Source organism: Trichosurus vulpecula, chromosome 4 (assembly GCF_011100635.1).
Source record: "Trichosurus vulpecula isolate mTriVul1 chromosome 4, mTriVul1.pri, whole genome shotgun sequence".
Taxonomy (NCBI): domain Eukaryota; kingdom Metazoa; phylum Chordata; class Mammalia; order Diprotodontia; family Phalangeridae; genus Trichosurus; species Trichosurus vulpecula.
Window position 1 is genome coordinate 20,527,102 of NC_050576.1, and position 27,989 is coordinate 20,555,090.

The following is a 27,989-nucleotide window of genomic DNA, read 5'->3' on the forward strand; positions in this document are numbered from 1 at the left end:
CCAAAGCTCCTTGAATACATTTCTCATTTGAGCCTCATGTGACTAAGTCTTTTAGGTATTATTACTTCCATTTTACCAAAGCTGAGAGGTATTGGATCATAGATCTAGAAAGTGTCAGAGACCAGATTTGAACAAAATCTTCCTGATTCCAAGTCTAGCTCTCTGATCAGTACAATGCATGATGCTGCCTAGCCAAGGCAATTCACATCTCGGGACCCTGGTTTCCTTACCAGCAAAGTGAGAGAGTTGGACCGGATGGCTGCTAAGATCCTTTCTAGCTCTAAGTAGATGATCTTATGATTCTGTCTATCTCCAAATTCCCGTGTTCCTCTCATATACTATCAGCTATGTGAACTGAGTGAGAAGGACTCATTTAAACAGGTCATACCCTTTAGAACTATGGAACATTTGAGCTTAGAAGGACTTCAGAGATTTTCTAGAACAACCACTCATTCTATAGATGCAGGAACTGAAGCCCAGAGAGGGGAGGTGATTTTCTAAGGTTACACATATAGTAAGTGGCACAGCTCTCATTTAAACCCAAGCCTTATATGTGTATATATATTACATATATATATATATATATGTATGTATTTACTAACATGTACTAAATTTACTAAAAATTTACTAAAATGAATTGGATTCTATTGTTCTTGATATTACACCCTGCTTCTCCCACAGTCAGGATGATAGACTCCTCCCACTCCACTCCCCCTGCACCAAGAATTGACTTCTTTTTTAGTGCTTTGCTAATGTGATGACATGGCCTGAAGAAGAAATCTGAGCCAAGAAAACTCATGGATTAGCGGTTAAGTAGTGGATAGGAGCATGGGGTCAAACTGCCCATATATTTGATTTTCAATCTTCAGACAGTCTCCCTTTCCTTATCAATTATCTATATAAAACAGAGCCTTGGTATATGACATGATGGGCCCACTTATCATTCTGGGCATCAACCTGGAACTCATCATTTTCCCCTTAAAAACCGCCCTCCTTCAAACTTCACTATTTCTTTTAAGTGGACCACCATCCATCTAGTCATCTAGGCTCTTGAGCATCATATTAGCCTTTATGAAAATACAGATTTAGACTAGAAAGATTTTAGAATCAGTAGACTCAAACTCCTTCATTTTGCAGATGAGGAAACCGAGGCAAAGAGAGGATAAGTGACTCACCTAGAATCAGAGAACTAGTGTCTGAGGGAGGATTCAAACTCAAGTCTTTCTGACTCCAAGTTCAGCAATCTATGCACTATACCACCTAGCTGCCTCAATTCATCTCTCTCCTTTACCCTTTACCCTAATACTTATTCAAATGTCAAATCTTATCAGTTCTGCCTTGATTATCTCTTTCACATCCAGTCTCTTTTGTCCTGAGTGGAAATACTAGCCTAGTTCAGCTCTCATCATTTTTTGTCTGGACCATTGTAAGAATCCCCTAATTGTTCTCCCTCGTGTCTATTGCCTCTCCTTTCTCCAATGCTTCTCCCATACACAGTCATATTCTTGAAACACAGCTGCCAAGGCAATCTTTAAAGAGCTCAGGGTCCATGTTAGTCTTTATCTCAAAATCTTTCCATGACTCCCTATATATTTGAGGACTATATAGATTCTTCAGCTTGGCTTTTAAGTCCCTTTACTGTCTGGCACCAGCTAAACCTTGTAGACACAGCCACACTCTTTCCCTTCACACAGTCCTCTCCTGTGCCTACCTGCTCCTCCGTCGGCTCAGTATTCCATCTCATGTCACTGGGTCTTTGCGCAGGCCATGCCTCATGCCTGGAGCCTACCTTTGCCTCGTAAAATCCTTCGCTTCCTTCAAAGCTCAGCTCACAGCCCTCTCCTCTGTGAAATCTTCCTTGATTCCCCCTAAAGTCAGGGCTATCATCCTTGTCGATTTTCTTCGTGTTAGAGCTTGGGGGATGGACCACAAAAGGGACCTTAAAGGCCCTCTAGTTCAATTCCCTCACTTTACAGGTGAGGAATCTGGAGCTCAGAGAAGTTATGCAAAATTGCCCAAGGTCACACAGCTAGTAAGTGACAGAGGCAGAAATTAGACCCCGATCCTCATTCTCCGAAGTCTTTATTCCACTGGAAGCCTCCCCATATCTATATTAGGACTCAGATTTCTTCACATGTACACAGGTCATCTTCCCCCACGAGGACTGTTTTGTCAATATAGTTCTAGTGCCCTGTATGTAGTAGGCACCTAAGAAATGTTTGGATTGAATTGAACTCTAAGAAAAATTTCATAGAGTTTAGTGCGGTCTCGTTTTATTTTGTTTTTGTTTATGGAGGTTCCTCTTCCACACTTAAAATGAGTACCCTTTCCTCTTCCCTGCAGATGTTCGTTTGGGATTGCAATCCAATCCGAATTTATTAAGTCCCTACTGTATACATGGCAACATGCTAGGTACCGGTGATACAAAGACAAAAACGCTCCCAAGGAATATTCAGACAATATGGACACCAAGTTCATGTAAGTGATAGCTGATATTTGTTTACAACAATTTTTGTTGCTGCTCAGTAATTTCAGTCATGTGTGACTCTTCATGACCTCATTTAGGGTTTTCTTGGCAAAGATACTGAAAGTGTTTGCCATTTCCTTCTCCAGCTCATTTTACAGATGAGGAAACTGAGGCAAACAGGATTAAGTGACTTGCCCACGGTCACACAGCTAACAAGCGTCTGAGTCCGGATTTGAACTCAATGGGATGAGTCTTCCTGACTCCCAGTCTGGCATTCAATCAACTGTGCTCACCAGCTGCTCTTTATAACAATTACGGTAATGTTGGTAATTTCTAACATTTATTTAAAGCGGTTTTAAAAACATCATCCTTCGTATTTAAATACTGGCTGCTCTGCATGGGTTCTTTGCAGATTCCAGAAAGAGGAATTATTCCCCTCCCTCCTATTCTCCACTCCCATGCCCCCAAAAAGAAAGAGAAAGCTCTGAGGTAACAAGACATCTCTCCAAATAGTAACTCCCTATCACATCCACCAGAGTGAATCCACTGGCGATGCTTTCCATTTAGAGACAAATACTGTGATCCTTGGTCAGAAGGTGGGGGTAGGGAAGAGAGAGGCCAAACAGAAAGCATTCATATCCATCTTTAAATCGTTACCTGGTCCCTTAAGGAGTCCTTGAAGTAAGGAGGGAGTTGGGAAAATGTATCAGGTCTTTCTTTTTTTCTGAAATAGATTGCACACTTGAGCAGCTGAAAGGATATGAAAATTTAACGGAATTTTTAATGTCTTTCTAGTTTGGCTAATACCGCAAAGAGAGCAGACCAGCTGGTTCTCACCACAAGAGCAGATGGGGGGGCTGGGAGGTGGGACAGTGGCTCCCGAGCTCCTCAACTTTTCTCTCATCGTTCAGGGGGCAGTTTCTGGAATCAATTAATCACTCTGACTGGAGTCAGGCCCCTGTACCTTGGAGAAGACCATGTGTCAGCTCCTGGCCAACCTGGCTCAGGTCTGACCCAGCGATGAGCAATAAGCCTGGGCTGTGGATTCTCAGAAGAGGGGTGCTGTATTCAGAGCCCTCAGGGATATTAATGAAGGCTGACCTTCTGGGGTTCAAGGTCAGAGCTGAGGGCATCAGTTAGCTCCAGGGCTGCGTCAAGGAACTGGGAAACCTGAGGGAGTTTGTTACAGGGTTGAACTAGGAACCCCAAGGGGACTGAGGTGTTATAAAGAAGCAGGAGTACTGAATATTTCCAGAGGCCCCCTGAATTTAACACTGAATTTAAGGGAATGTTTGGGGAGGAGAATTCACAAATGGGGAAATCGGGACATTGGGGCTTTTGTTGAAGATTCAGCTGAGTTGAGCCTTGAAGGGGTGTAGCACTCCCCAACAAGGAAGAAGAAGAAAAAACACTCCAAGGGATTTCTGTGCAAATCCGAAATGGGGGACTTTCTAATTTTGTTTTTGTGTCATAGGAGGGTGGATAAAAGTATTGAAAGTGACCTCAGAAGTAATCTGTCCAACTTTTCGTTTTAGAGGTGAAAAACTGAGGCCTAGGGAAATAAAATTAATTCCCCAAGATCACTTGGACTGTAAGTATCAGAAGTGGGTTTTGAACCCAGGTCCTCAGATCTCAGAGCCTCCTCTCTCCAATATATTGCTGCTGCCTAAAGTCATTTTAACTGTATTTTCGAGTAGTCAAATGCCTGTTGTACTCTCTCCAGAAGGAAAATGCCAAAGAATCTGTGCTACCTTGGGAAGTTGTGGGCATCTTCCTTAGTAGAGGTCTGCAAGCAAAGTCAAGAATGGCGCAGAGAAGATTATTTTTCAGGTGTGGGTCAAATTAAATAGACCCTGAGGTCCCTGCCAACCTAGCATTCTGGGATTCTGAAAATGAAGTGGAAAATTGACTGCCATTTGTAAAATACTCCAAGTGTGTTACCCCATTTATCCTATAGCAATGCTGTGTGGTCAGTGCTCTTACCTTTATCTTATTTTACAGGTCAAGAACGTAAGGTCTAGAAAAGTTAAATGCCTTTCCCAGGGTCACACTGCTAGAAAGTGTTTGAGGCAGAATTTGATCCTGCGGTCTTCTAACTCCGGTGTCTGGGTTTTTTTTTGTTTGTTTGTTTTTTATCCACCCCCCCTCCCCACCATGTAAAGTCTATAAAAGTCACTTTCCCTCTTTGGATTTGAGTTTTTTTTCATCTTTAAGAAGAGAAAAATTGAGCTATACCAGGGATTCTTAACCTAGGGTCTACGTACTTGGGGTTATTAAAATCTTTCCATAACTGCATCTTCATACAATCGATTTTCTCTGCAATCAAATGTGTTTTGTTTTATGCATTTAAAAACGTTATTCTGAGAAGGGGTCCCTGGCTTCACTCGACTACCCAAGGAGCTCATGATACAGATAAGGTTAAGGGCCACTGGACTAGGTGACCCCTGTCTGAGTTTGCTTCAAGCTCCACTATTGTATATCTCTATAACTAAAAGGAATACATAGATAGAACTATCAGTGTTTTTAAACAGCTCCTGGGCCAATGTAGAAAACAGTCATGAAGTCCAGTACCCACCAACATCTGAAATGCATTACCTCAAAGGACAGTGCAATTGCCCCTGCAAACCAGCCCTGCTGGCTTGGCAAGGCCATTCCTGGAAGGGCCGTCAGCTAAAATAGCACTTCTGGGAATTGGAGGGCCATCGGGAAATGTGGAAGGATAGTTGGGACCTTGGGGTTATTGGCAAGGGATTGGTCGTGGAAAATTTCAGAACCACTTCCCATGCAGAAGCCAAGGTCACACTGAAAACAGCAAATCCTTTCCCCTTGGGGCTCTATTTCTGTGTTTCCATACATGGAGTCTGGGGAATGACAGCCAGACCAGCCTTCTCGCTGTTTCTCACAGCTGGTGCTCCATCTCCCATCTTTATGGGATTGTTCAGGCTATCCTTTGTGCCAGCTATCCACTCCTTCTTCATCCCTCAGAATCCCCAATCTCCTTCCAAGCTCAGCTGAAGGGCCATGTTCTACATACACAAAGCCTCCTCCCTGAGGTCTGGAATTTATTTTGAATGCAAGACAGCATAGTGTAACATACAGAGAGCTGAGTAAGGACCCAAGAAGATGTGGGTTCAAGAACCAGCCTTGATGCACTGTGCTTGTATGATGTTGGCCAAGCTGCTTAACACTCAACATTCCAAGCAACTCTCTAAGCTGCAAAATCAGTGTCAACCTGAATGGGCAGAGATCTCCTCATGTGAGAGTCTTCTCTACCAATGAATTCGCAGGCCCAGGACATATCCCTACATTTTACAAATACTTTTGTGTCTACATATTGCCTTCCCCCTTTCCTCCCTAGAATTTAAGCTCTTTAAGGACAGAGACATTGCAGTTCTGTGTTTATAACCTCTGTACCTAGCACAGAGTTTGGTGCATGTAGATGCCCGATTAATGTTTGTTGACTGAGAGGTCCAGAGCTGTTATAGGGGAACAGCATTATGGCTGGGGTTCATATACATGGGCGGGCCATGAGGCAGAAGATTGCTTACAAAGGGGTGGGAGGTGGAGATGGTGTTGGTAGGTAGGAAGACCAGAAGTACATTGGATCTAGAATCAGAGAATCTAGATTTGAATTACAGATTTTCTACCTATTATCTGTGTGGCCTTGAGTGAGTGATTTAGCCTTTCCTGGCCTCTATTTCCTTCTCTGTGTCACAAGGAAGTGAGGACAAGGACTGCTTTTGCTTCTCTTTGTATCCCCATCACTTCCTACTCTCACAAGCATACAGTAGGCACTTAATAAATGCTTATTACTTGATTGGTTGCCGCTCTTTCCAGTTCTTCATCTATAATCCTACAATTCTGTGACCCAAAGATGAGTTTGTTTCAGGCATGGTAGAAAGTCCCAAGCTCCAAAGAGCCTTGAATCCTAGATTTCAAGCTGGAAAGGTCCACAGAGGGCCTGTGATCCAACCTCCTCATTTTGAGGTCTTAATTACTGACAGGGGCAACTCTAAGGTTTGTGTGTCAAAGAAAAGCAGGAAACATACTTGAAGTTGGGAAAGCCTTCCAGGCCTCATGTTTCCCTACCCGAGAAGCTGGACGTGCCCTGCCCATTGTCTCCTACCTTCCTTCTTGCCTGGCACGCTCTCTTTCCCTCTCCATATCTGGATGAGTTCACCCAGACGTAGCCAACTGGCTTCTCCCTGCCTGTGGCCTCAGGGGTGGAAACCAATCAGACGGATCTGAGCAGGACCTCACTAAGGCACTAGGTTTAGAGGATCTGGGTTCAAATCTTGTTTCTGTCTCTTACTGGGTATGAGTTTCAGTTTCCTCATCTGTAAAAAGGGAAGATTGTACTTAATGATTTCTAAGGTTATTTCCATTTCTAGTCTCTGGTTCCTTGTTTTATTCCTCCCTGTGAAATATCTTACCAACTCTCACTCCAGAACTTTGGACCATCAGCCCGAAGGCTTCATGGCACCATCCCTAGTTGTGATCTTTCAAGGCAAACGTGTAAGGGCCAGTTCTGGACCCAGTGCTGAAGGGCAATGGGCTGTCTTGGTATGCTTCCCTTGTTGCCTGTGCTTCTTCCTCTGGGATCTTTTGAGTGTCTCCAAGTAAATCGGGTCACCTCTTCAATGGGTCAAAAAAAAATGCCTCTGCCCTTCAGCACCAACTGGCTCCTCTGGTTCTTCTCTGAAAGCCCTTTATCCCTGGCAGTGCCAATCATGGCTAGCCAATGAGCATTTATGAAGTGCCTACTATATTCCAGGCCCTGCGATAAAAGAGGCAAACCAGTCTTTGCCCTCAAAGAGCGTACATTTTAATGGGAGAAATAACATGGAAACAAACAGATAAATACAAGATATACACACTGTAAATGGAAGGTAATTTCAGAGAGGAAGATGCTTGTTGGTAAGGGACCAGAAAAGGTCTCCTACAGAAGGTAAGCTTTGAGCTGAGTCCCGGGGGAAGTCAAGGAAGCCATGAGCCCCAGTGGTAATCATCTAACTGACAAAAAGAGGGTCCCATATATAGACAACGACAATAAGGCCCAGAGATCTTGGGTGACTGGTACCAAGAATAGGAAAGTTGAGGCTTCATGTGGACACAATTCAGTTGATCAATCAGTTTCTCCATTTGTAAAATGAGGGTTTTGAACAAGGAGGCTTCTTCTAATTTTAGATCTGTGATCAATCACCAAGCACTTATTAAGTGCCTCTTATGTGCCAGGCATTTTGCCAGAGACGTCACCATATTCCCCCACCTTGTGGACCACTCAAATGATTCTGGGAAGGGGCCAGGCCACAGGTCTAGGAGCACAGACAGAATGGTAAAAAGTGGAGAGAAGACCAAGCTTGCTATTAGGTGACCTTAGTCAGTATCATTTCTTTACTATTTTCCAGGTACAGCAACACAAGCAAGGTCCTTCCCCTCTCGATGGCTCACTTTCCTCATCCATAAAATTGGGATATTATACTATCTACCTACACTATCGGTGTGATCTGGGGGAATCTTCTAATATGCTAGAGACTGAGACTTTCCCACAGACCAGGAGAGTCAATCAAAAGCTTCCGTTATAATATACAGAGAACATTCGATAACCTTTAAAGAACTCTAAAAATGTAAGTGATTTTGAAGCTAGAATGGACTTTGTGAGTATGTATATTCCAACCCCCACATTTTATAAATGGAGGAGGAAAAGCTTATAAGAAGATGTAATATCAATAAAGTTGGGTGACTTTGATTGAGCCTTACTACGTGCAGAGCCCCAGGCCCAAACCCCTATCTACCAGGTGCTAGGCCTATGTGGGCATGAAGCCCTCAGGATCCTAAGGGGAGTTTTTAAGACCAGAGCCAATAATAGGAGCCTGAGTTCTGGTGGCTTAGATGATGTTTGATGAAGGCTAAAGAGGGTACGAAAAGAGAGAACAGAGCTATTTGCTGGGGCTCTCACTCTGGGAGGTGTGTTGATGTGGAGACTCTGGGCAGCTGTAGTTAAGAGCCCTCCAGCTTGTAAACCCGGATGCTGGGACTTTATTAAACCCTGGTAAGTATGCATTGAGATTTGAATCAGACAAGGTCTGTCTGTTGATGTTTGTAATTTGTTTGTATTTGCTCTGAAGTTCAGGGTGCGGCCTTTTTCCCCTGAACTAAGTGAATGATATTCGTATCTTCAATTAAACTGAGATTGCTAACCCCTTAATGTTACTTTCCTTAGTAAAGCAGATCAAAGAACCTGTGTTGGCAGCTTTCTGTGTGCTGGGTGTTGGTGGGTCTTACGCCCTTACAGCAGCTGCTAGCAGATTGTTGCAACAGAAGAGAGCGAGGAAAAGAGAGGAAATTACTTATTCAAAGTCATGCAGCTAATTATTGGAAGATATGGGACTAGAACTCAATTCTCTTGATTAGCCTCTTTCAAAGGTTATATATAACTTTGCAAAAGTTATCGTATGTTCTCTGAAACAAGCATATCTGTACAAATTGAACTGATCTCCTACAAAAAACTAAAGGATGTTAGACATCCTATTCCTATAGGGGTCTCTCTACCTGCTCTGCTCTTCTTTTCTTCTTGGTTTGGCTTATTTTTATGATAGTGGAAGTAATATAGAGTCCAAATTACATGGTTCCAGAATTGAATGTCAACATTTATTGACACAGTTCATTTTATTGAAATACAGATTGATTTTATCATATAGTATTGGTTTGAGCTTTCTGTTGGGCTGTGGCATAATAAGTTGTTCTAATAACGTTTTAATTATGAAAGAAATTCCATTAAGTTCTTTCAACTTCATGAAACTTATTGCTCAATTCTGTCAGATGCTTTCCTGCACTGACCCACCCAAAATGCTTTCTTTACAAAATGACTTTGAACAGCAATATTGTATCACTAGAAACATGCATGTTTTGTTACTTAACACTGTAAATTGCTTTGCCCCGTCCTTGAAATGCACCATATAAATATTGCATTTGATCTTTAACTTACACTTCATAAATAATTTATTTCAAAAATATTCCTCCATGAGGCCATCAGTTGCTGAAGTGTTCAGTTTTCTGGTAAAGCATTTATTTACTGCATGAGCTCTCAGTGCTTGGTAAAAGATTTGCTAAAAGCTGCATATGGAAGGAATTATGGTAATTGTATTAACACTGAAATCTACAACACTGAATGCTCAAATCCGCTAAAAGGTTTTGCGCCTTTATACCCCCATCTCAGTGGGCACTGACTCCATCAGGAATGTTTAACACTTCATGGACAGGCTTCTGAGAGTCATCTTTTTTTCTAATCACTCCAAGGAATAGTAAAACATTTCTGAATGGGGCCATTGGGATATTTTTCTAAAACCCTCACCTGATAACAAGCATCTCTGAAGTATTTTCTATGTTCTGTCCAAAAGGAAAGAACAGGTTGAGAATACTACAGCTAAGAATGTAAGGAAATCTCATACCATCAATTCTGATAAAAGAACCAATTTTAATTCACACACGGCAATATTCTGGTTAACGATGTGTCTCCTTAGGACATCCATTAAAAGTCCATTAAGTTAACAGGAAAAATCTAATAAAGTTACCCTGGAAATTTTCTGGTAGATTAACATTATGGACTTTTAATGACTGCTTCCTGTAGGTACGGCTCTATTAGCAAGGCTAATATACTAATTAAACTTGAGCCTTAAGTGAGAAAAAGCCACCTAGAGAGGCTGCACTAAGCAAAATATAAATAGATAGATAGATAGATTTCTCAAGTACAAGAATTAAGACTGGTACAGATCCCAAGAAAGCTAAGAATACTAGACAATGCCACTATTCTTGCCTCTGTCAGCTACAGAGCTAATAGTCATGATAATAACAGGGTTAGGGATAACAGCTAGAATTATGTTTCCATGGATACAGGGAACTCCCAGGTCAGGAAAAACATAATTATGTAATAATAATAACAATGCTAACGTGCATTTTTGGAACAGTAAAATAGGTAGTAGCTGATTTAGAAAACACCTCACCAAGGCTACCAATCCAAGGCAGCAATAGATAGATGAACATCTACTCAACACAAAGGAGGGAAGAGATTGATAGATATTCTCAGAGCAAATGCTAACCAGGTAAAAACAAATTACAGACATCTTTCTGGAGCAAACAGACATACTTCGCAGAGCACCGGTAAGGGCTGACCAAGGCACACATTGTGGGATTTGTCATTGTGAGTGGTTTGCCTCTGGATGGAGGCTTATGGAAGGCTTGGATCCGAAGGTGGAATTGAAGCCTTTCCATGGATGACATCTACATGAATTCAGCCAACAAAGGAGCCAACAAGAAGAATTGGGTCTTGAGGATTTTTGTTTACAGATATGTACTTTGTGAGAGTGATACAAACCTAGTACTCTGTCATCAGTAATTGCAGTGAATTTGCCTAAGAGGAAGGGAAGTATGGCCTCAAACAGAAACTTCAAACTTAGTCCTCACTTTCCTGGTGGCAGCCAGATAGGGAGGAAAAACATCATAAGATGGTATATTCCTCAAAGATAGGGATTCTTTTTGCCTTTCATTGTACTCCCTGCCTTAGGACAATGCCTGGAATACAGTAAGAATTTTTAAAAATGTTTGTTGACTTTTTATGTATATCGAGCCCTAAGTCGATAGCTAATAATAGCTAGCATTTCTATGCCATGTTAAGATTTGCAAGGTAATCTCAGAGAAGAAGGCAGCAGCAAAGGGGAGGAGGGGAGGTGAGAGAGGAGGACAAGGAAAGATTTCCTGCAGAGCTGGGTCTTGGAAGAACTGAGGAAAGCCAGGAGGTAAAGGTGAGGAGGGACAACATTCCAGGCATGGAAGAGAGCCAGTGAGAAAGCATTGAGGCTGGCAGTGGAGTGCCTTGTACAAGGCACAGAAAAAAGGCCCATGTCAATGGCTCTCAGAATACACGAGGAGAGTGAAATGTAAGAAGATTGGAAGGGTAGGAAGAGGCCAAGCTGTGAAGAGTTTTAAAAGACAGAGGAGTTACTTTTTGAACACGGAGGTGATAGGAACACACTGGAATTTATTGAGTAGGGAGCAGCGGGTGAAATGGTCAGAAAGGCTTTAGGAAGATCAATTTTGCCAATTGAATGGAGGATGGAGGAGAGAAGATGGAGGCAGGGAGGCTAACCACCAGGCAACCAAAGTCCAAGGGAGATATTATATTCCCCTTTTACAGAAAGCGAGGCTGAGAGACGTTGCTCAGGTACACAAAACAGCTAATAAGTGTCTGAGGTCAGATTCCAACTCTAATCATAACACTGCCCACCTGTCTCAAAGATCATATACTCTGGTCCTATAGTCTGCTCTGGCAATTTTATAGAAAAAGATACTAGATCCTGGAGGGGGTGGGGCGGGGAGGCAAGGGGAGGTTTACTGAACCATGATGCTCATCTCCATCTAATTACTAGTTAATGACAGAACCAAGATGAGAGCCCCCAGAATCTCAGACCAGGGCTCTTTCTACCACATCAGATGGTCCCTTAGCTCTTTAATGTACCTGGCACATAGTAGTGATTAATAAAAGCTAGTTTGCTTGACTTGATGTCTGTTCTTAGTGGAGCCAATGACAAGAGGTTAACCTGAGTAATTAGACTGATTGTATCATGCAAATGCCACTTGGGTTATCTTATAACTATCCCAGGAATCTCTTGTGTCAGCACGGCATTGACACAGCTTGAAAGTTGATTATCTTCATTCACGGGACCTAGAAATAGTACTCATTGATTCTTAGAGAGGGCTCCAGAGTCAAGAGCTGGAAGGGGCCTCAAGGATACTCTAGTTCAACCTCTCATTTGACACTTGAGGAAACTGAATCCTAAGGAGATTCAATGACTAGTCTTAGGACACAAGGTAGTAAGAACCAGAGGTGGAATTTGAACTCTGGTTGCCTTATCCCAGAGTTCGAGCTTTTCCACTAAGTTGGGCTTCCTCTTCAAATACAGTTTGGACTAGATGGCCCCTGGAGTCCCTTCCAGGTCTGAGATGATGCACATAACCTAAGTTAAGCTCATATAGAGATGTATCTTTTATTCAAAGAAGCACTTTTTTCTGGCCTACATTTCTGTATTTTATTATTATCTGTACCTCCATCTATTTTTGTCATCGTCGTTGAAGTTTTGGCTGAGATCTGCGATTTCATCCTCACTATGGAAGATTTCCTGCCCAGGATTTCCTCCACCAATAACAATTGTCAACTGTACTCATCCTAGTGAGTGCCCGCCCACTCCATCACTGCAGATTGGGACCCGCTGAAATCCTCCCAGTCTTCATCATTCTCACTCCCATCCCATAAGGGGGCTGCGAGGTGGGGTGCTGATGTTCCACACCCAGAGTTATTAACTTTGCAGATGAATTATCGCTCCACAGTCATTGGGGGGAGTTTCTATCACCTTATTTCCATGACCCTATCCCAAGAATTTCTAACATCAGTGAAATTATAGGTCAAGACTAGATACTAAAGACAGACACACAGACATATACAGGTGTAATCCATGTATATTTATAACATGTGTTACACATGGTACCATTTCTTTCATTCATTTTTTTTACCTATTTTGCAGTAATTGTCAGCCACGAAATCTTCCAAATTGATCATCTTCCAGAAACTGTCATCCCATCCACTGTCTGCAGAATAGGTCCATTTGCATACCAAGGAACAAAGAGATCTGAGGAGATAAAGAAATAGAGTTATAAGTATTGACAAGGTTTTCTTGAGCTTCTTAGGGGATGCTTGATTCAAGGCTAAGCACAGTCCAAAATGGCACCTAACCCCTGGACACATAACAGCCAAATTCTGACTGCCAGAAAATGAAAAGGCTACCATAGCAGGAAGTAAGAAGACCCAGGGTTCTGGCCTCTTTTGCCACTAATTCACTTTGTGACTTTGGACAAGTCACTACCTCTGTCTGAGCCTACGAAGGTTGACTTTATATGAACAGAATCAGTAGCCAATCTTACGTGTGCCATGAATTGAGGAGTACCAGCAGGTGTTTATCCTTCCAAATCTCCTCCCCATACAGTCTAGCATGGAGTTGCTCAGACATTTTCCTCGCTGGGTTCAAGTATTCACTGATAGTTGAATATAACATGAAAGGAGCAGAACCAGCATTGTGCAGGAGATCATGGACTTATAGCCCTTGAACTAAAAGGGAGTTTCGAGGTCATATAGTCTAGTGCCCTCCTTTGACAGGGGAGAAAAGTGAGATCCAAAGAAGTCAAATGATTTGCCTAAAATAACCATACCAGTGTTAGGATTCAAATCCAAGACCATTGATGCTAAATTCAATGTTCTTTCCACTGTATGATTCCATCATCCCCCAAAAATCAGATTTTAGGTCAGAAGTTCTAGTTCTGATATGTATTAATTATGACACATAACTACACTGAGTCTCAGTTTGCCCAGTGTTTAAATGGGATTAGAATTCTTGCCCTGCCTAGCTCACTGGATTGTTGCTTAGACAGGAAATCCATTTGTCAAAAGGCATCGATTGCATATTCACCAGGCACTGTTCAAGGACACACAAAGACAAAAATGAAATGACTTCTGCCCTCAAGGAACTTATATTACACTAGGGAAAATAATATTCATAGATTCATAAATCTACACAATATAGATGCCAGCCTCAGAACTAGGAAGACCAGGCGTCAAGTCCAAGCTCTGATACATTCTGGCTGGATGACCCCCTCAGCAAGTCACTGTCTTAGCAACAGTTTAGGATTGTGAGCTGCAGAAAAGGTGCTGACACCAGCTGGAAGGGAGAGTTTCCTCATTCAAGCTCCCTATGCCAATGAAATCTCCAGTTATTATAAGGCAGTTTGGATGGAAGTACGTACGTAGAATCCAGTCGTTTGTTTGATTCCTCTTTTTTGACATCTATAAGCTCAGGGTTGTTTACATAAGTGCAGGTCATGTCACTGTGACCCATGGAGGGCCCTTTGGTACCACTCTTGGATCGGAGACCTTTCATTACCACTAACCAGAGGCGAGCATCTAGGAATGTATAGCTGTTGTATTTGCTTGGTCCAGAAACACTTCCATATGATTTTAATCTATTTATCATTTGTCCGGGGGATATTTATCCATACTACCCCCTTCTATAGCTTCTGTTGGGTGATGGGCCCTGGGGTTCATCAATGGGGAAACATTGTCGCCTCTATGCAGACAGAGCCTGGCACCTAGGACTCCAACCCAGCATTTTAGATTCAAAATGAAATGGCTTTCCCCCGCCCATTCCACAATATTGTGCCTTACAGCTATGTCTGCATGTATACTGCCGAGAGTATTTTACTATATAAAGATGGAAACAATTTCTTTCCTTTATTTTTCCTTTAGTGTATATTAAATTCACCATGGTATCTATGAATTCTCCACTGCCTATTTCTGAAATGGATTGTGTTACAGTTTGAACCAGAAAATATGCGATATCATTATTCTCTTCAAAGGGGAATGCTTTTATTAAGGCCACACCACAGATCACGAGTAACAGTATGAACAAGAGCTGGCATTCATATGGCATTTTAAGGCTCACATATAGCATCTTATTTTACTCTCTGAAAAGCCCTGGGAAGCAGGTGCTATTATTTTATCCTATATTACAAATGGAGAAAACTAACTCTGACAAACGTGGGGCATCTGGGCGGCGCAGTGGGTGGAGTGCTGGGCCTGAAGTCAGGAAGATGAGTCTTCCCTGAGCTCATGTCTGGCCTGAGAGACTTACTAGCTACGTCTACGTGACTCTGGGCAAGTCACTTAACCCTATTGGCCTCAGTTTCTTCATCTGTCAAATGAGCTGGAAAAGGAAATAGTAAACCTCTCCAGTACCTTTGCCAAGAAAACCCCAAATGTGTGAACTGGGCAAGTCACTCAACCTTGTTTGCCTCAGTTTCCTCATCTGTAAAATGAACTGGAGAAGGAAATGGCAAACCGCTCCAGTATCTTTGCCAAGAAAACCCCAGCTGGGGTCATGAAGAGTCAGAAATGACTGAAACAACTGAATAACAACAGCAAAATCTGAGAGAAGTTAAGTGATCTGCCCAAGGTCACATAGCGAGCAAGCACCTGAGGTAAGATTTGAGCTCAGGTCATCCTGACTCCAAGTGGAGAGCTCTAGCCACTATACTGCTTAGCTATCTTCCCAATAAGAATATTAGGGGAAAGGGTTAATAGAGGAATGGAGATCAATATGATTCCAGAACTCTCAAGCCTGAGATGGCTCATGAGGCAACCCTCAGTGCTCTCACTGGCCAGGAAATTTCCCTTTCCATATGGAAAAGCAGACGGGGATCACACTTCTTGGGCACCGAAAGTCCTTCTTCTCCTGCTCTACTCAAGTGAACATTTATTAAAGACTTATCCTATGGCAGGCACTGTGCTAAGTGCCAGTGATACAGATAAAGGTAAAGAAAAAATCCCAGCTCTCAAGCAGCTCACAGTTTAGTGGGGAAGACAATCTTCAAATGACTACATACAAATAAGGTAAATACAGAAAGAACCGAAGATGCTGATTAGACGGAAGGCAAACTTCGAAGCAGCTATTTCAATGTTAACGGCTGTTATTCTTTCTGAGTCATATGGTATTCTTCAGGTCAGACCAAGCAGTGTAATTCAAGAAAAGGCACCCCTCCCTTCTCTCAGCCTCAGTTTCCTCATTTGTAAGATGAAGGCAGTAACTGGATGATCTCTAAGGGCCCTTCAGCCTCTGCATTTCTAGGATATTAGGTCAAATTTCAATCTCTGATGAGAGCCCAGCCCTATCTTCCTTTCCTGGAGCTCCACCCATTCGAACACTCTATCAGATCGAATTTCTGAGCTATTAGGAGCTTTTGTATACTGGGCACACATAAAGGGAATACGGTTGTAAAAATCCTGACCATATAATTGAACCTTTAAAGCTGCTTGGCCAGGAACAAGGAGAACTTGGGACTTGCTTACTTAGGCTTAAAGGAAAACACACACCATAAGCTTACAGTTTGCAGGATTACAGGGACCCTGGCTCTATCGGGTTTTTTTTTTTCCAAAGAGGTTTTTTTGTGAAAAGCCATGATTGTGTTACTGCATTATTTATATGCCACTCACAGTATTTACATTTCAAGCCCCACACTTTCCAGGGAAACCTTTTGTTCTTTTTCTAATGAAGGCAGAACCCTGGACAGTCTCAGCTGAACCAGCCAGTGAATAACAAAAATGCCTGTACAGGGGGGTGGGGAAAGAGGAATGAATTACAGAGATGTGCCTGGCCAAAGCTTCTAGGCCAACACAGTCTTAGAAGGGCAGTGTTTTTCCAGGCTTTACAGCAGATTGACTTAAGGAACTGAAGACCCAGCCCACAGGGAGATCCAGAGACCTGAAGCCAACTTCTAAATGAATAAACCAAGAAACAAGAGGGGTCCTTGATGGGTCTGTTTGGCTGAAAGGGCCTCATGTCCAGCAGCATCACTCTTGTGAAGCATCTGTCAAAGTTCAGTTTTCCTGGTATTGGTTCTGGGCTTCCTCAGGACTTGCTGACAGGCTTCTGACAGGCTGAACTAATGGAAGCTATGAAATAGCACAGGGCCATATGAAGTTGCCATTTTGGGGAGTGTGTGGCTGATAAAATGGTCAGATTGGACTGTGCCAGTATGGCACTGGCATCAGAGTCCTGGAAGGCAAATACAGAGTAGGCATGGGGGTCCTTGCTCCTCTTCCACCAGGCAGGCCAACATTCTTTTTGTAAGCTGGAGCAAGAATGTTGTCTAATGGAACCCTGGAAGTATTGACTCCCACTGTGATCTGGACTGAGGAGCACTGTGGGACTTAGAGACAATAATATCAGCCAATACTGAAATACCTGCTTTAAAGTCTGCCCAGCATCCTGCCGCCTTTCTAAAAAGTTTGACAGCAGCCCTTTAAAGGAGTTAACCAGGTTTGACTATTCTCCTTTTACAGCTGAGGAAACCGAGCCACAGAGACTCATTAAGTCTAGGGAAATACAGCTAATCACTGTACCTTCCTGCCTCCAAGTCCAGTTGTCAGTCACCAAGCGTTTTTAAGAGAATACTATGGGGCAGGAACCAGATGTGCCGCAACAGGAAAATACAAGGTTCTTGCCTTCAAAAGGTTCACATCTCAGTGGGGGAGATAATGCCAAATAATTTAGGACTTTTTCTTGTTATTCAATGACAGAAGAAGGAGAAGAGGAAGGAGAAGGAGGAGGAGGACAAGAAGAAGAAGAGGAAGAAGAAGAAGAAGAGGAAGAAGAATAAGAGGAGGAGGAAGAAGAGGAGGAGGACAAGAAGAAGAAGAGGAAGAAGAAGAAGAAGAGGAGGAGAAGGAGGAGGAGCAGCAGCAGCAGCAGCAAACATTATATAGCACTTAACAATGTAGTAGGCACTGTGCTAAGCACTTTACAATAATTATCTCCTTTGATCCTTACCACAACCCTGTGAGATAGATGTTATTATTACAGATGAGGAAACTAAGTCCAACAAGTTAAGTGACTTGCCCAGGGTCACACAGGTAGTAAGTGTCTGAGAGCAGATTTGAACTCTGGTCTTCTTACTCTAGGCTTGGTGCTCTCTACACAGTAAAAAGGGACCTTAGAACTTCCCTGGCCCAAGCTCCTCATTTTATGGATTATAGAATGCTAGATTGAAGCTGACATGGCCCCTAGAAACCATTTGGCCCAATTCCTTCCTTTTCCAGATGACAGACTGGAAGCCCACAGAGGCTGGGTGACTTGTCTAAGCTCGCAGAGGTAATGACAAGGGCTAGTTTGGATCCCAGGTTTTCAGACTTCAAATGTAGAGTCCTCTCTTACTACATCATAATCTGACCTATTAACCGAACCCCTGCTCTAGTCACTTAACAGGATTATCTTGAGAACCAAACAAAATAGCTTTTACAGCCCACATCATTGTAAGCTATTGACATTAAAATTAATAACAAAAAGAAGATGGTTCTTCCAAAGTGGCACGTGGTAGTGGAATGAGAACTAGATTCAGAGGCTGACAACATGGATTCTAATCCCACTTCTGTCACTGACTAACCTGTGTGACTTTGGACAAGTTAAGGCCTCTCTGGCTTCAGTTCCCTCTTCTGCAAAGTGAGGAATTTGGACTAGAAGACCTCTGATCCATTCCACTGAGAGCATCCCAGGATGAGAGATATTGAGCCAGAAGGGACCTTCTTTGTCTATGAACTATATCACCATTTTACAAATAAGGAAACTGAGGCTCAGAGAAAAATGTAACCCGAGTCACCTAGGGAAAGTCCTATCGTCCTTCAGGCTCTGACTATATGTTCCTTCCACCTGTAATAAATCTTATGAACGTTTGGATGTCTAAAATCACTCAATTAGTAAGAGACTCAATCCTTGGCCTTCTGACTCCTCTCCAAAGTATAATGTTGCCTCCCATGGGAGGAGAAAAAAAAAGAACAATCTGTTTGCATAGAGAACTCTTCAACCAACTTGGTTTGTGTTTTGTGTTTTTAAACAATTGTACATGAAAATGACAGCCTGGCTCAGGATGAATGTAGAAGGGCGGGACTATGAGAAAGACCAAAGTTGTGCCAGGTTTAGCGCTGGGGTGAGTGTTAAAGACGAACTTTTTTAAAAGGTGAGTTGTTTGTTTTGTTAAGAACAAAGAAGTGTAAGCATCGACCCATGGCTGGCTGGGCCATGGTGATAGAGGATGGAAACAAGGCAGAACTACTTTTTTTCTTTTGTTTTCTCCGTAAAGGGGAATGATTTTCAGACTGGACACTAGAGAAAGAAAAGGATCCCCGAAGAAATGAAATATAAAATATGTGAGGAGGAGGAAAGGGTACATGTAGCTGTCCTTGATCAGGTCAAGTCAGCAGGATTATGTGGATCATATGTTGGGATGTGAAAAACAATTTAAGGATGTGAGTGACTAAGGGGCAGTGCTGTGTAGTGGATAGAGCACCAACATAGATGTTAAAAGGCTTGGCTTCAGCTTCCTCATAAGATGTATGCCTAGCTGTGTTACCACGAACAAGTCATCAAGCAGTGAGAATAGACATTTAACTAGCCCATTACAGTTTGTAAAGAAATTGACACCAATGATCTCATTTAATGCAAAACTCCAACCTGTAAAGTAACACGAAGATTATCATCCCCATTTTAGACATGAATACAGACTTATCTGTGAAATAGGGTTAGAACAATGTACTACCTGCCTCCCAGGGTTGTGGCTGGTAGAGTGCTTAGTAAATATTCCAACAGGTTCAAGAAATTAATTTTACAAATATAAGATGGGGAATGTATGGCTGAATTGTTATGTGAATGAAAAAGACACAGGTGTGTCTGGTAGGTGGCACAGTGGATAGGGTACCAGTCTTAGAGTCAGGTAGGACCTGAGTTCAAATTCAACCTCAGACCCTGATTAGCTCTGTGGCATTCTTGGCTTTCACTTAACCCCAATTGCCTCAAAAAAAAGAAAGAAAGAAAGAAAAAGAGCCAGGTGTTTAGGGCTCCTGTCCTTATGTCCACCTTCTGTATGTTTTTTAAAAACTAAGTTGGGGAGTTTCATGCATCCACATCAAACTCTTTCAGTAGATTCATTTTGTAACTTGTTGCAATCGATTTTCTTTGGATCTCCAGACTTTCTTCTTTAAGAGCTTCCCACTTTCCTGGGTTCACTTCTTTTATAGAATTTTAGTTCATAGAATATGTCGTTTCCCTAAATTTAGATTATATTCTTGACCGCCCTCGTTTTCTAGCACACAATCTAGGGGGAAAGGGTGATGTCCCTCAAAGGTATCCATCCAGCTCCTCTGTTGGTGAGAATAAAAACTAGTATAGAATGTTCCCTAATTTGTTCTTCCATCTTTTGGCAAATAAAATTATCTGTAAGGTAATATTCATGACTTTTTTCTCCCACTGGAAATGGGGCCAGTATTATCCATTGTGGGTTGGGGTGAGAGGTTGACGAAATGAGCTTGACAATGTGCGCCAAGGCCTTCTGCGAGACTCGCTGGTGAAGAGGAAAGTGTTGGGATAATGACAAGTGATGCTAACACCTGCTTTTGTTTTGTCTGGTATCTCATTTTTCTTAATAGAGGAAAAATGGGAAGAGTAGAAAAGTGACAGAGAATTGGTGCTGAGCAGAAGAGCAGTTGTCTGATTAAAGGCACCCTGGGAGCATGTTCAATGGCATCCTGAAAGCCAAGGATGCTGCCTAGAATTCACTTTTTAAATGTGAGAGGCCCACAGAACTAGAGGGGCCTGCTGTCTCTGCCATCACCTTCCCATCACCCAGAGCTTTGGCATAAAAAAGATATTTTTTAAAATGTTTCTATCACTTTGGAGGCGGAAATCAAAGGCCTCAACAAACATAATATTCAGGAGTATAGAGCGTAAGCTTCAGGAGGGCAGAGGCTGGGGATCTTTTCTATTTGATCATTTGCATCTCTCCACTTAATAGACAGTCATTACATGGAATTCAATTAAATGAAGGAAGATTTAAATATTGGCTAGTACTACCCTTTAACCTCTATTCCTATTTAAATTAAAGATAATGAAAAATCAGAATACGTCCCTAAAATACTTCAAAGAAATTTAAGACTTTTACTGCATCACAGAACAAATTTGTATTATTTTAATCTGAGTGTGTGTGTCTGTGTCTGTGTGTGTCTGTATGTCTGTGTGTGTGTGTGTGTATGCGTGTGTGTGAGAGAGAGAGAGAGAGGCAGAGAGAGAGAGAGAGAGAGAGAAGGAAGAGAGACAGACAGACAGAGACAGAGAGACAGTCAGAGACACAGAGAGAAACAGAGACAACAGGGACAGACAGTAAAACAAATGGAGACAGAGACAGAGACAGAGAGACAGAGACAGAGACAGAGACGGACAGACAGCCAGACAGAGATATCCATGACAGCCAGGGGAAGCATGTAAACCCTTCTCCAAATGATGGTTTCTTTTTTAAATAGAAGGAAACGCTAAATTTCCATTGGAGCTCAGTGAAACTAAAGAAGCATTTTTTTCCATCCAAGTTTGCTGACCCCCTGAATTGATGCACAGACCCCAGATTAAAAACCTCTCCTCTAGGAGAAGTGGTTCACAGCCTGGAGTGGCTTCTATTGAGAGCACAAATCCCTTTGGGACACAGTGCAGTATGATGGAAAGAATGCTGCCTCTGGGGTCATAATAGAGATTTTTAAATTGTACCTCTGGTGCTTGATATCTCTGTGATTTTGGCCAAGTCACTTAACCATACTCCATTTTCTCATCTGTAACATGAAGGGGGCCAGATTCAATGACTTCTGAGGTAATTTCTAGTCATAGATATATATTCTGATGGAAAGAAAGAAGTTTTATTCAGTGCTTACTATGTGCCAGGCTTGTGGGACAGCTGGGTGGAAGAGTGGATTGGACCTGAAGTCAGGAACACTCATCTTCCTGAGTTCAAATCCAGCCTAAGACATTATCTGTGTGTCTGACCCCGGGCAAGACCCTTGACCCTCTTTCCCTCAGTTTCTTCAACTGCAAAATGAGCTACAAAGGAAATGGTGAGCCACTGTAGTATCTTTACCAAGAAAATCCCGGATAGTGTCACAAAGAATCTGAAAAATGGCTGAACCACAACAAATAGTAAAGATGAAAAAGAAAAAATAGGAAGAAAAAAGTTTAGAAAAACTAACCACACAGAAAAATTCTGACATTATATGCAGTGCCCCAGCCCTTTGGCAAAAGAATTGGGGGAAGTATGTTCTCATACTTCTTCTTTGGGGTTAAGCTTGACCATTGTAATTCACAACACTTACTATCAACTGTGTTTGGTTACTAACAATTTTTATCATTATTGTTTTTTTCTTGTATTTTGTTGTAGTCACTGTATACATTATTTTCCTCATTTTACTGCACATTGCACCAGTTCACAGAAGTCTTCCTGTGATTCTCTGTATTCATCATATTCATCTTATATCTCACTCATATTCTATTACATTCATGTGCCACAATTTGTCCAGCCATTCCCCAATCAACGGGCATCAATTTTCTTTTCAGTGCTTTTTTTTTAAATGCAAGGTTTGTTATTAAAAACATTTTTGTATATATAGAGTCTTTCTTTTGGCCATTGACCTTCTTGGGGCATATGCCTGGCAGTTGAATCTCTGGGTCAAAAAATATAAACATCTTTGTCATGTTCTTCGCATAATTACAAATTCCAGATTTTTACAATTAAGTTACAATTCACAGCTCCACCAATGATTCATGTTGAGCCTGTATTACTATAACCCCTACAAAATTAAGTATTCCCATATTTTGTCATCTTTCTTTGCCAATATTCTGGATATGAAATGGGTCTTGATTTGCATTTCTCTTACTATTAATGTTTTGGAACATTCCACCAAATGGTTGTTAATAGCTTGCATTTTAACAACTGATTTCATATCCTGTAGCCACTCTTGGTGAATGACTTTTGGTGTAATATATTTGTTAGTTTCTATAAATGTTGAATATCAAATCCATATAAGAGGTATTTGATATTCTTATGCTAGATGCATTAATGCTGTTCCTGTTAAGATTCTTTTCTTTAATTATCTCTATCCCTCATTTGATTGAAAATTCACTCCTAATAGTCTTCTTATGACATAATCTTTCATATTCATATCATTGGTCCATTTTGAAGTAATTGTGGAATATTGTATGAAGTGCTGGTCTACACCTAATTTATTCCAGAGTGTTTTATAGTTTTTCTAGTAGTGCTTATCAAATTGGGAGTTATTTGCTAAGAAATATGTTTTTGAGTTTATTGAGCTCAACTGATATTTGCAGGAGTTCACATTCTAATAGGAAGACAACATATCAAGGATAACTGGAGTTGGAAAGCAGGGTAGAAGGAGCGTAATTTAAAACGGCCAAGGCATGGCATGGTGGCCTGATTCCAGGTAAGACAGGGTGAAAAGCCCCCTTTGGAGACCTATCAACTAGGTTTGAGTCCTAGCTCTTCTGCTTAACACTAATCGAACATCACTTTATCTTTTTGGGGGCCTCATTTTCTTCATCCACAAAAGGAAGAGGAATGAGTATCCGAGCTCTAAAGGCTCTCCCAGATTTAAATCCATGATACCATGATCCTTGCGATCTTTGGAGGTTCAATCTAGGGAAGGATGCTGATGTTCTTACCTGGTGATAAGAAATACCAGGGAAGAACAGACCAGGGTAACATGGTGTGGTATGCCAATTTCAATTTAAATTCAACAGGCTTGTATTAAACACTTCCTATGTGTCTTCCCAGTGACCACTACTGCCCCTTATGTTCTCCCTCCAGACAAACAAAGTTTATTAAAGATTTGCCGTAATGGGCAGGCTCTTAGGGAGCCTGAGTATTTACGATGCCAATGCCAGTGGGCTAGATTAATCTGAGCTGAGCTAGATTGAATATGAGCCTTTTAAAAAATAATAATAGCTAATTTTATTTATTTTTCCTTTTTTGGAGGGGAGAAGGGAAGACAATTGGGGTTAAGTGACTCACCCAAGGTCACACAGCTAGTAAGTGTGTCAAGTGTGTGAGGCCGGATTTGAACTCAGGTCTCCAGGGCCAGTGCTCTATTCACTGTGCCACCTAGCTGCCCCTTCCCTCCACACTTTTAACCTCTGAGACTCCCTACTCCCAAAGCAGTTTAACTGCTATCATCTCCTCAAAATCTTTCCTGAGCCCCCCATCAATTAGTGGGTTAATACTTTAGCTGTTGTTTGGTCATTTTTCATTTGTTTCTGACTCTTTGCGACCCCATTTAGAGTTTTCTTGGCAAAGACGCTGGCAGAGTTTGCCATTTCCTTCTCCAGCTCATTTTGCAAATGAAGAGACTGAGACAAAGAGGGTTAAGTGACTTGCCGGGGCCATACAGCTAGTAAGTGCCTAAGTGTGGATTAGAACTCAGGACTTCATGATTCCAGGCCCAATACTCTATCCACTTTCTTCCTTATCTGCCCTATACTTGTGTTCACACATACACATATGTGTGTATGTGTGTTACATATGTATATATATGTATATGAGTGTGGAAAATGTTGGATATGTGGAGATCCTCAAATTCCACATTCTGTATACACCACATGTAATACGCATACACACACACATACATACATCGACACATAATGCATATGCATGTGTATGTGTGTGCACTTATATATACCTACATACGTATACACACATGCAGGTGCAGAATTTTGTATATACTTATTTCCCCCAAGAGAAGAGAACTTAGGCTCCTTGAGGACAAAGGATGTTTTCCTTTTTGGCTTAGTATCCCCAGAGTATAGTGTCTGTCACGTAAGAGGCGCTGTATAATGCCTCATCAGGCTCCTCGTGATGGTAAAGGTGTTTCAACATAAGAATAGGTTGTTGGATGGGGTTGGATTGGGCAGATTCCCTTTCCTGCGTTATTACCATTTTCTGGACTAGATTCTTATATAAAGGGGCAGAGGTCAGGGGTGGTCCGATTTGAAGGCAAAGAGAATGGGCATCTGCTTCTGCAAAGTGTCTTTTCCTTCTGATGATTTTGTGTGATGTTTTTCTGATCATTTATATGCTTTGCAAGTGAGGACTGCCACGGAACCTCCATCCTATTTACTTAGTATATAATTGAAATTAGTTATCTGCATACATGAGAGAAAGGTGGATGTAGACACAAGATGTGAAGTTAGAAATAATGAGAACAATAGAACAATAGAACAGAAGTTCATTGAGGGCAAGGGCTCTTTTGTGTTTAGGTTTATATCCATAGGACTAACACACACAGTGCCTGGTACAAAGCAGGTGATGATGAATCCTTGTCTTAGTGAATTGGCATAAAACCAAGGACTTGTATGAGTGGAGAAGAAGGTTCCCTGCTATCTCTAGCTGGAGCAAAGGATACTGAGAAACAACATGATACAGTGGGTAATCAGCTAGAGTTGGAATCCATGAGACTTGGACTCAAATCCTCCTGCTGACACCAGAACTGTGTGATCCTGCAGGGGCCATCAAACCTCTTCGAGCCTTTTTTTCCTTCCCTGTGAAATAAGAGGATTTGACCCTATGGCTTCTGAGGTCTCTTCTAGAGCTCTATCTACTATCTTAAGAATGGGACAGCCCAAGAGCTGCCCAATCTCTGTCTGTCTATCTATCTATCTATCTATCTACCTACCTATTGATCTATCCATCTACATACATGTGTATACATATATAATACATGAACACATAAATACACGCATGTCTAGCTTTTATCTACTTTCTGAGTTCCAGTCTAGCATCAACAATAGCTTCTCAGACATCTCGAATTTGATATCACATATCTAATGTGATAGGTGAAACTCAACATGTCCAAAACAGAAGTCCTTATCTTCTACATCCTCCTTCTCCTTCTTCTCCTTTTCTTTCTCATCTTCCTCCTCCAAAAGAGCACCCCCTTCAGAATGTCCACATTACTACTGAGGGTACTCCTACCTCCACAGTCACCTGGGGTCACAGCCTTATCCCTGACTCTTCATTCTCATGCATCCCACATATCTAATCTGTTGCTTAACCTCATTATTTCCAACTTCACATCTCGTGTCTACATCCACTTTTCTCTATTCTCCTAATCGCCACCATATTACTTCACAGACTCTCATCTGGATGGCTACAATAGCCTTCTGACATATCTTCCTGCCTCGAATCTGTCCTCACATACATCCTCCACTCAGCAGCCAAAGTGGTTTTCCTAAAGTGCAAGGCTGGCCATATTATCCCTCTACTCAATAGATTCTAGCAGCTATCTATTACCTTTGGAATTAAATATAAACTGAAATGTAAAGCCCTTTACAATACAGCCCCCTTCTCACATTCTAGTCTTAACCCTTTACTCCACATCCTCTTCTTTATATGGGATGCTTCATTTCCCAATGCCATGCCTTTTTTCCAGCCATCCCTCATACCTGGAATCTTCTCCCTCCCGCTCTCAGCCTCTCAGCTATCTTGGCTCCTTTCAAGACATCACTCAAATTCCACATTCTACAAAAGGCCTTTCCTGGTTCTCTGTCTGTCTCCCCAACTCCCAACTAGTGACTCCCCCCACCCCGAGATTGTCTCCCATTGAATATATGTATACACAATGCATATAATGTATGTAGTGATTGTCTCCCCCAGTTGAATGTATGCTCTGTGAAGCAGGGGTGTTTTTGGAGTTTTCTTTGTATTCCCAAAGCTTAGCACAGTGTCTGGCACATAGAGAATGCCTTATAAATTCTTGTTTGACTGACTACAGACAAAATTTTTTATTTGTCTTATGGTGATTTCATCAGCAAAGGGAACTCCTGGTGAAGAAAATCCCTCTACCTATGGAGATCAGCAGTTGTTTTGCAACTGAGGAACTCTGGGTGGAAGTGATTTTCCAAGTCACACAACCAGTATGTGTCAGAGTTGGTACTCGAACCCAGCCCTTCCTGGTTTCAAAGTAGAGATGAATTTTTTTTTCTTAGTTGGAAATGGGGCAGACCTTCAGTCCATTTGATAGGTCCTCTGGGGAGTATATGTAGACAAGCCTACAAGAATAAAGCCAGATGAGACTGCATGGGGGAGCTATGATATAGTAGAGGGGCTAGTCCTCATGAGATCATGGATCCACAGAAAAATCCATTTGGTCTTAATCTCCACAAAGTCACAGAGAGACATTGCCCATAGTCACAGCTCAAAAAATTGTGGTACATAAATGACATGGGATATTACTGAGTTGAGGAAAAGACGAAACTGGCAATTACAGAAAAGCTTGATAAGACTGATGTGGAATGAAGTCATTACCCACCATCAGCAGCAATTGAAGCTCTTGTGATTTTTTTTAAGCTAGATATTTGACTTCTCACTCTAGGTTTCTACAAATGGATATTTTCAATTCTTCTATAAATGATAGTGTTCAGAGAGATTCCAAGGGCACTGTGGATGAATAACCCACACCCTTAGCCCAAGATGAGAATGTTTCAGCCTCAAAGCATCTGGAGGCAGAACCAAGATGGAACCTGTGGGTCCCTATTTTACACAGTTCCACATAATGATCCTCAAACAAAACCCACTGGCCTGGTTTTGTCTTTTGAGAAGCCTTTCTTGGCAGACTTTTGGAGGAAGTTTAATAAAAACACTGCTTTCTATAAACACACTTTTATGGGATTTAACCAGGAAATCTCTTGGTTCTAGATTCCATCTCTTCATGACATGGAGGGTCAGTCTTGGAACAAAGAAGGCCTAGGCCCACTTCCTGTCTTTGCCACATTCTACCTGAGTGACCAGTAATTCTGCCCTAAATAGTTTCTTCCTTAAGTAGATTCAACAGAAAGTAGCAAGAAGGTTTTAAATCTAGTCTAACTCTGACTGGAGATGTTCCAAAGTGGAGTGAACTGCCTTGGGGGCCATGAATTCCCCTTTCCCTGGAGGCCTTCAAGCAAAGGCTGAATGGCCTTTTGCCAGGGTTATTAGAGGAATTACTTGGTCAAGTATGGGTTGGATGAGATAGTTACTGAGGTCCCTTCTGGCTCCAAGACTGAAATTA

At 41.8% G+C, this 27,989-nt stretch overlaps 1 protein-coding gene across 5 annotated transcripts in view; it reads right to left on the reverse strand.

Annotated features, from left to right (window-relative positions):
• The window catches only part of FGGY (FGGY carbohydrate kinase domain containing), a 512,879-nt gene that overhangs the window by 269,115 nt on the left and 215,775 nt on the right, over positions 1-27,989 (reverse strand). For all 5 annotated transcript variants that reach the window (XM_036754773.1, XM_036754775.1, XM_036754774.1 and 2 more), the window contains exon 6: positions 13,034-13,149. In XM_036754773.1, coding sequence (XP_036610668.1) covers positions 13,034-13,149 — 116 coding nt within the window. The remainder of the gene's footprint in view (positions 1-13,033; positions 13,150-27,989) is intronic.